The sequence below is a fragment of the Salminus brasiliensis genome, chromosome 10 (assembly GCF_030463535.1).
Source record: "Salminus brasiliensis chromosome 10, fSalBra1.hap2, whole genome shotgun sequence".
NCBI lineage: Eukaryota > Metazoa > Chordata > Actinopteri > Characiformes > Bryconidae > Salminus > Salminus brasiliensis.
In genome coordinates, this window is record NC_132887.1 from 15,738,567 (window position 1) to 15,747,859 (window position 9,293).

The window sequence follows — 9,293 nt, forward strand, 5'->3', positions numbered from 1 at the left end:
AGTAAACCCAAAAGTAAACCACCCCAAAAATGAAAAACCTTAGATTTCAGAACTGATTCATAAAAAAACCTGGAAGACATTGTAGACACTGGTTTCCATAAACAATTATAGATCCTCCAAAGGGATTAAGGAGCATATAATACACTATACACTAAAATGTGAAATTGTTATACATTTACAGTAAACCCTCCAATATGTAGGCCTAGTTTCTCCATTTCCCATGTTTTTTTACATTTTAAAGCATTCCAAGAAGTAATGGAACAACATTTACATTCACACTATTTAACGCATTTCATGCCATTTAATATTTACACCAAAGCATGGAAGTTGAGCTGTACCTTTCTTCCAATATTTCTAATTCCATTCCTAAGAGGTCTACTAGTTGTTTGACCTTTTTTGACCTCTGTCCTCAGCATATGACTCCTCCCAGAGCAGGCCTTATCTGGCCCTGCTGACCTGCCTGTTCCTGCTGCTTTCGGCACTGGGCTTTGCCCTGTACTGCACCGACCGCCGGCGGCCCCACCGTGCCTGTGAGGAACTGCAGGCAGCACTGGCTGTCTACCTGCTGCAGCTCAAGCAAATCCTGTGGGGCTGCTGGATCTGGCTCACCATGCAATGACCATACCTGGACTCCGGGGGCAACAGCGCTCGTTCTCTTTCAAAGGAATACCAGATAGTGGAGAAGAGGTGACTCAAGAGGTGACTCAAGAGCTGAGAGCTATGGCAACATGGAAGAACCTGATGCTGTCTAAGCTTTTGGTGAATAGGTAAGCACTCAGAAGGAGATGCCCTGGGATGCTCTAAAAAGACATTCATCCACCTTTCAGGTGGCCGAAGACCATGAACTTTACACACCATCTAGACATGGTGTCCTTATGCCCTTTATGATGGCTCAGTTAATGCCATACCCTCATTTTTACTAAAAGGCGTATGAATCTGTATAGCTGTCCACTTGTTCTTGTAGCACTTATCTATGTTAGACTGCATCTCATGTTTCTAATGCTGTTTGTCGCCCCTTATCCAAAGAGTACTTGCCTGGGAATACTACATCTAAATATCTGTGCAGTATCTACAAAGTATTCTTTAGGTTAAAATCAATATATCATGTTGAATTTCACGCCCACAATATGCATCCCCCTGCATATCTCAGTTACTCGATCACCTGTGCTAGTTTTTCATTCGACTATACAGTCTGTGATTGTCTATGTGCAATGCAAAACAATGCTGTTCATTTTGCTGTTAATGGAATATGCTTTGAATACTGAAATATGCTTTACATACTGCATCATTTCACATGTAAATAGAAGCTATTAACGACTGTCACCTAAGTAAGCCATGTTAATGTGCATTATATATTTGAATGTACTTGCAACCGTGAATACGAAATGGAATGGCACAATAGCTGTATCTACATAGCTACACTCACTGTTTCAAATGAAGGACTGTGATGCAAAGGTAAGCACAAATATTTCCATCTTCTGCATTCACTTATAAGAGAAACATAGAAGCAAATCTGTTTCATAATAAGGTTGGCCATAATTTATTTTATGCAATGCCAGACTTGATCTATATGAGAAAAGGGCAAAGCCATTTGTAGTTTATTAAAAAACTAATCCCAATCAAAAGATTGAAGATTATTTCTTCTATACTTACATGAGTTGAGCTCATTTTTTAAGAACCAGCTGTACCAACTTGGCATTAGTATAATACATTTATTTATTTTACTATTTTTATATGGGTTTTTTTCTAGCTATCCATTTTCTATAATTCATTTAATGTTAATTTTTTACTGCTCTTAAATTCATTATTTAGTCTCTAATTTCTCTTTGTCAACTTCAATGGTGAGCGTTTTTTAATACATACTTTAGTTTTGTGCTGCTTTGGGGATGACACATGTTTCGAGCCAAGGACATATCCTTCTCCTACACATAACAGTAACACATTAAAATAGGTGTTCAGTACCAGCAGATGCAAGAATACCTGTAAATATTATTAGTTGACACAATCAGACAACTCGAAATTTGGGGAAAAATACAGTATTTTAGCCAATAGCACTAAAGCAACAGTGCAGTTTAAAATGAGACAGATAATATACACACAGATCAGCCATAACATTAAAACACAAACAGGTGAAAACACTGATTTCCAGATTGAAATGGCACGCACAATAGTTAAGGAGTCAGAGCTGTGTTAACCCACAGTTATGCTTAACTACACAGCAGTTATAATTCATTATATTGCAATATATTGCAATATTGTTTTATCAAATTTGAGAAAAACTGTCATAGCATTAAAATATACCTTTAAATGTAAAAAATATATATTTTTTATCCAATCAGAACAGTGGGATCTGAAGACAGACTGCATCACTGTTATCTAGCTGTCTGGGTAGATACACAGCATAAAATACAACAAGAATTCTAGCATGTAAACTGCTTTTAAGAATCAATGCAGCGTTGAAAAACAGAATATTGTGTTACTTCAGTATATCAATATTTTCTTCAAGGTTTTAATGTTATGGTGGATTAGTGTATGTGTAATCCACTTTGATGAGGAAATCCATATGAAATACATAATAACTTATTATTTAAGTTAAATCAATGCTACGCAAACCGGCTAACATTGTTAACAATGCATGAAAGTTGGTGCCAACAGGCTAATTGGTCCTTTGATTAATCATAATGATTAAATTGAAATGGTCGGTCATTAGAAGATCCTGTATCCCTGGGATACAAGGAGGATGTGATGGAAAAAGAGCCACACACAATTCTGTTGTTATATGCAGCAAAAATGAAGCACTGTGAGATATCTGGGTGAACATACCTGTCTCTTAGGGTCACAATACATCGTCTGTATATGAGAACAACTGTATGAAATATATGACTGTACATAAGTATTTGTATAAATTGAACTATATACACAACACAATTGCTCATTGCATAGCACAACTTAAGGCAATGCTTGCTGTACAGTGTGAACTGTTTTAGTGACGAAATTCAGAAACATCTAAATGGTTTGTACTTGAATTTCCAAAGCAATATGAAGCAGTGCTTACAAAAATCTGAATTGGCAGTAGCCTATACTAGTGGTTTCTGAACATACAAGCCTATGAAGCAATAACGTCTCATGAAATACAGCACATATTCATTAAGTCCTGGGTTTGGTTTTATTTATATTATGTTCTCATTACAAATACTGTATGTGGACACTTTCAATAGAAGTGCCTTTTTAAGCTTCTCTCCTTTCTTTGTCAGTATATTATGTTGTAATAAATCATCAATAAAATCACTGCAAACCAGAGAAACTAAGTGCTTTGGTGATTCCTTTGGCTGGCAGTATCAGACAACCCGGTGAGTAAAAGCTCTACTCCAACACCTTACTTATCTTATCTAAGAGCAATGTGTCACGCTTTGTCCTGTTTGTGCCTGTCTGTGACTTTGTTTTGGTTTCTCCCATGTGCTCCTTAGCACATGGCTCTGTGTTTGTTTCTTTGTCTCAGTCTTAGCCCTGCCTTGGTATTAGTGTTCCCACCTGTCCCTCCTCTGTAGCCCTGCCCTCTTGTTAGTCTCAGGTGTTCCTTGTTGGTCGCTTTATCAGTAGTCTCTTTATTTCAATGTTCCTTGTCTGGTTGTATGACAGGACACTGTGTGTTGCTTGGCATGTCTGGGTCATGTGTTTGGTTATTCTGTTAGTTCTGTTCTCCAGTTTGTTTTTTTGGATCTTGTTTAGTTGTTTGTTAAATAAATAAATAAAATGAATGAATGACTTGCATTTAGTCTGCCTCCAAGCCCACAACTCCAACACACATAATTCTCTGTCAGAAGCTAAGGGCTATTGCACAACCCTAAATTTTATTATTTCTTATTTTTGGAAATAGATTACAGTAGACAGCCAAGCAACCCAATTAAGAAACCTTTCTTAAATTTGCAATCCCAACAGATTGTTTTTTGTTTTCTTTAATGTAAAGGTGAATAGTATTTTTATATATAGCCTACATATAGCTGTCCAGTTTGAACCAAAGAGCCTGGGTCAGTATGCAAAAACACTGCAAAAACAGTGTCCCAAAACTTATTGTAATTGCTAATAAGGCTGATGGTACCATGGTTCAGGTGTACAGCTGAATATCAACCATTTTCTTCACCTTTGTTTAAAAAAAAAAACATAAGACCACATTTACACTTAATACTTAAATACCTAAACTTTAGAATGTAATCATTCATTCGTGTTCATTTAAAGCAATGGAGTTGATGTGTTCAGCTTGACAACCCAATGCACAATATGGAAAGCAATGGGAATATGGAGTTCTCAGTGTAACGCACCACCTGTCAGTTATAGTGTATTAATTTATACACAGGGGAAATATGTCATTTTATGTTCTATCTCTGCACAGTCTGGGCGCAGAGTATTTTTCTTTATGTCTTATTACCTTTTTTAAAATTTAGTTTTTTTCCTTATGTGTATTAGTGTGTAAAAGCTGAACCGTAACTGCAGCAAAATACAGGATTATAGTATAGTGGAAGTATAGTCCACTACTGTCCACTACCTCAAAACCAAAATAACAGTGAAGGCAGCTGTACTTGCTTTGTCACTGAAGAAAATTATACTATGTTAAGCAGTTTGTACCTTACTTACATTGTAAGCATTTTTAATGTGACACAAAGTGAAGAGCAACATGCACTCACTAAGCACTTTATTAGGAACACCGCACTAAAACTAGATATGGCCTCCTTCTGCTATCAAAAATGTCCTGATTATCCCGATTCCTCCTCGAACATAAGATCATCACAAACTACATGCAGAAAGAAGAAAAGGAGGCATGGTATAATTTAAGGATTGTATTTTATACAGGACAGAGATAACAAGTGTTTATATGGCTGTGTTGCAAACATACAATCAAATGAATATTCATGCGTTTGCTAAATTAATAAACACATGGAATTAAAAATATTCCAATATTCCATTTTCCAGGGTTACAAAATAGGTATTTGGCTATTTGAAATGGTTCATACTGAAAACACACACACACACACCACATTTTATTGCAGCATGCAGCGAATACGCAAGTGGCAAAAACTGTCAGTCATACCAGAGGAAATGATAAAAAGAGTAACACTGAGGGACACCCAGCGCTGTGCAACTGTGTAGCTTTCCAACTGTTAATCTGATCGAGAATTTTAGAGAATATGACCCAGTGCTTGATCTTCATTAGGAAAGTGCAGAATTAGGAATTCCGTTTAGGACTGACGATGTATGTCGAGCTACTTATACAGTTGTACAGAGCATAACGGAGCACATATTGCCTTCTCATACGTAACTGTACATGAATGACTGCGCTTATCGTATATGCTTACACATACAGATAATTGCAGCGAGCTAAGAACAGAACCCAAGGAAATGGTTGAGAGAGTACAGTACTGTAAATCGTAACAGATTAATAGTGTATACTGAAAGCACTAACTGAAATACTGCTTCTAATTAGCTCAGATTTATTTACTGGGACTCTAAGAGGGATTTTTAAGCTGGATAACAGAGAGAGAATACTGACTTGTAATCCACATCTTGAAGTAGCTGAAGTTGGGTTCGAACAAGCTAGAGTAAAAGTCCAACTAGATAAAAGACTAATTGAAATATTGGCTGGAAATACATCTAAAAAGAGCAATATTTATGCCTAGTGTATCTTAAACAGTGTTGACAGGAATTGAATAACACTATAGAGTTACTACAGCTTTGCCACAAGTTGCAGTTTCTTAGTCCTAAAGAAACAGCTGTTGTAATCTCTATGCTATAGGAATCTTACTACTGCTTAAATCAGTGCATGTGGATATATGTCGCCTCGCATCTCAACCATCATCAGCCTCATCAGACCCTCTGCTCCAATGCTTATGGGATGTTCCAGAGAAGATCACATCAGATCATGCCACTTTTCTTATCCACCACGTCAGAACAGCGGCGTGAGGAGCGGCCTAGCAGGAACTCTTTCTCATTGATCAGGCTGTCCAGCATGTCCTCCTGCCTGTAGTTATGGTAGACCTTCAAGAAGGCCATGACTGTGATACCCAACCAGGTCAGCCAAGCCGCCCATAGTCCAAACTGGAGGGGGAAATGGAGGCACATTAATATACACTGATAAAATGTATATGTACACTTGGGATATGTATATGTATATGTCTGTGAAGCTATGGTAGCAAAACCTAAACATTGTATCTCAGAAATGACCATCTCTTTCTTCCAGAAGAATGGACCAACACCCTTATCTTTAGGTTCTGTGCAAAACACTTTTCTACATCTGTCTCTACCTCCACAGAAAGTACTGCTCACTCGCCCTTAACCAGCTGCCCAATGAGAGTCCTTGCAGGAGTAAATGGGGGAGGAGCCAACCCTTTAAATGGAGGGAAAACTGCTGTCCCACAGTGTGCTGGGGTTTTAGTAATGGCTTGGTTTTCAATCTCTTGTGTTAGGACTACTTTAGTTTGGGTGTTTTACCTGCACACATTACATGTTAAAATGCTGTGTTAGTGATGTGCTCTGTTTTTAGGTCAGTTACCCACAGTTGCTAACTCTGTTTTATTAGACAGTTGATTGTTTACGCCACCTGGGATTTCAAACAGGTAAGAAAGGTGCAAATATCCATTCCACACCATGTAGGACTCTGCTCTGTATAGATCCCTAAGCTAGAGAGTGGGCACTACCCCATGTATTTTGGTTACTGGCCAGGGAAGTTTAGAGTAGCAAGCTTTTTGTTTCATTTACTTTGTAGCTAGCTATACTTTAACTAGCTGTATTTGAAGTGTGTGTGTGTTTTTGCCCCAGTCTTCCAATTCTGAACCATATCTATTGGTCTATTCATTACAGAATATTCAAACAATGTACATGACACCTGGCATTACCAAATGCTGCAGAATGTAGGTACACTATGGTGTGGTGTTCCATGCAGTATGTATGTTCACAGTGAACCTACTTGTGCAATGGCAAACTGGTCATAGAATGCAGAGTTGTCCAAACCCAGCTCCAGATCAGTGTCCTGCAAGTCCTCACAACTGGAAGTCAAGACACATTAATATTGGCTGATGAAAGGAGAATTCTAGCAGAATGGACAAACCCTAACTACAACTTTCTGGATTTAAAAGTACGCATTCATAAAGCCTCACTCTGAAATAGAGTCTACCTCCTGCCATGAAGCTGATCTCATTACATTTTCAAAGGAAGCCTCATTGAAAAAGGTCTTTAAATTTTCATCAAAGCTCCCGTTCAGACTGAACGGATTCATATTCATGCGGTGCCGTTCAGTGGAACATGATGGAGCTTTAAGATCATTGGACTGAACAGAATTAGAGACCCTCAGGCTTCATTTCATTCTCGCAAATTGTTTAGCTGCAAGAACAAACACGGAAATTGGGAGAGGATACTGGTCAAACACAATACCTTGTAAACTATAAGTCCAAATGTTTGTGGACACCCCTTCTAATGAATGCATTCAGCTACTTTTAAGTTGCACCCATGCAGCTGTGTCTAGCCCCGTAGAGAAGTACTGCCAATAGAATGGGACTCTGGAACAGATAAACATGAACCTAATGCTAGGCATGGGCTAGAGAGGTATAAACCACCTGGCACTGAGTTGTGAGGACGAAGTAGGGTGGTGATCATCCAACATTCTGACCTCACTAATGTGCGTTGATTGTTGAATGCAATCAAATCCTCACAGCAATGCTTTATTATTTTTTTAATAGCCTAGATTTTAGAAGAAACAAGCAGGTGGCCCAATCCTGTTGCCAATATAGTGTATTTACTAAAGATGAAGCCTTCCTATGGGTCCATACATGTCTGTTGGGACTTGCAGATGCAGATATCTGGTATTTTTATGTACATATCTGCTAATACTGATGCACTGACTTAACCCATAGAAAGTGTCAAACATCCTGTGAAGGAAGAGGATCTCAATAAGATGCTCACCTGCTAGGCATGCTGCCCCCCTCGGTGATGGCATCACACCACAGGTTGAAGCCCACGCTTACAATGGTGCTGGACAGGAACACAGCGAACACCACGAAAGAGCTGATAAGCAGGTTCAGGAAGGCATTGAAGATGGAGCTGCGAACACATACAGGAAGAATGCCTTCAGAAAGGTAACCATGGACAATTTGGGCTGATTCTTCGGAAAATGATAAAGCACTCTGTTTCTGCTGATATGAAAAGCTCAGATATTAAAATTAGTCAGACCAGTCTGGATCATACCCTGAACTGTTTATATCAAAGCAAAAGGCAGGCTTTAGGCAAAGGCCTACGCATGAACCATGATCTGTTACAAAACACCACTTCTCAAGCAGTCTTCTCAAGCATTTTACATAACATGGCTCAACTGCAGTCTGAGATATGTGTCAATGTTGCCATCACATCTGCCATGATCAGGGCTGAAGAGCTGCACATTGATCGAGCTGCTCATTTGGATGCTGAGAGTGCTGAGCCACGATCACACTCACTCGCTTTCGTTTCACGAATGTTAATAATGGCAGAACGCATAACATCCGAATTCCTTCCCAATGTCATTAAAACACACGACGGCCTTCCACGCAACGTCATGTTAAGCTGTGAGCTATGAGCCGCTATGTGTGCGTGCGTCCCATTCATAAGCTGATGCCCCCAGCATCCCTGACACGAGCACAGGGCATGTGAGGGGCAGGAGCGCAGAAAACGTGCAACTCACTCATCGTGGCCTTTGCATATGAAGAAGAGCAGCCTCCAGGCTTGCACCGCGGACAGGACGAGAGAGGCGATGCCCACGAAAGTGATGAAGCTGCAGGAAGACTGGGGTCCCCACTCCTCTATGATAAACCGCTGCTTGGACACCGTGATGTTCTCGTTCTGCCACATACCCCGCGTGAAAAGCAGACATTTCCCTCGAAAATCCTCCGTGTTCTCCGAGAGAGGCACTACCGCGATAAAGCCGAAGACGAACGCCAAAAAATACAGGATGCACTGCGCGAAGATAAAATTATCTTTAGCCATTTTCGCACGGCTGCTGCTACTCAGCCCCGGAGCTCCGGCAGTGCGCATGCGCGGTGGCGCTCTGCGGGCGGAACTACAGGGCAGATGGGGGAGATGATGGAGAGGACAGGTACAAACACACAGCGCTTATATATGAAGGAAATGATCTTTTTCTGGAGAGTTTAGGGGTATGTTTCTGTATAGATACGGTTTGAAAAGAAAAAAATATATCAACACAAATAATTATCTAACTTCTTTATAATTATTTATTAAATTAGCTTTAAAATTAAAATAGTATTATATTATGCAAC

The 9,293-nt window shown here is 39.4% G+C and overlaps 2 protein-coding genes across 4 annotated transcripts in view; one reads left to right on the forward strand and one right to left on the reverse strand.

The window, feature by feature from the left end:
* Positions 1 to 3,662, forward strand: part of c10h14orf180 (chromosome 10 C14orf180 homolog) — a 28,125-nt gene extending 24,463 nt beyond the window's left edge. For all 3 annotated transcript variants that reach the window (XM_072689441.1, XM_072689443.1, XM_072689442.1), the window contains one exon: positions 414 to 3,662. In XM_072689441.1, coding sequence (XP_072545542.1) covers positions 414 to 619 — 206 coding nt within the window. In that variant the 3' untranslated portion in view covers positions 620 to 3,662. The remainder of the gene's footprint in view (positions 1 to 413) is intronic.
* Positions 3,663 to 4,820: 1,158 nt separating this feature from the next.
* On the reverse strand, positions 4,821 to 9,062 carry tmem179ab (transmembrane protein 179a, genome duplicate B). The gene is made up of 4 exons (XM_072690393.1): positions 8,702 to 9,062; positions 7,951 to 8,088; positions 6,959 to 7,037; positions 4,821 to 6,090 (listed from the first exon to the last, which is right to left on the reverse strand). Exons 1-4 carry the CDS (start codon positions 9,049 to 9,051, stop codon positions 5,908 to 5,910), a joined length of 750 nt encoding a protein of 249 aa, XP_072546494.1. The 5' UTR covers positions 9,052 to 9,062; the 3' UTR covers positions 4,821 to 5,907.
* Positions 9,063 to 9,293: the final 231 nt, after the last annotated feature.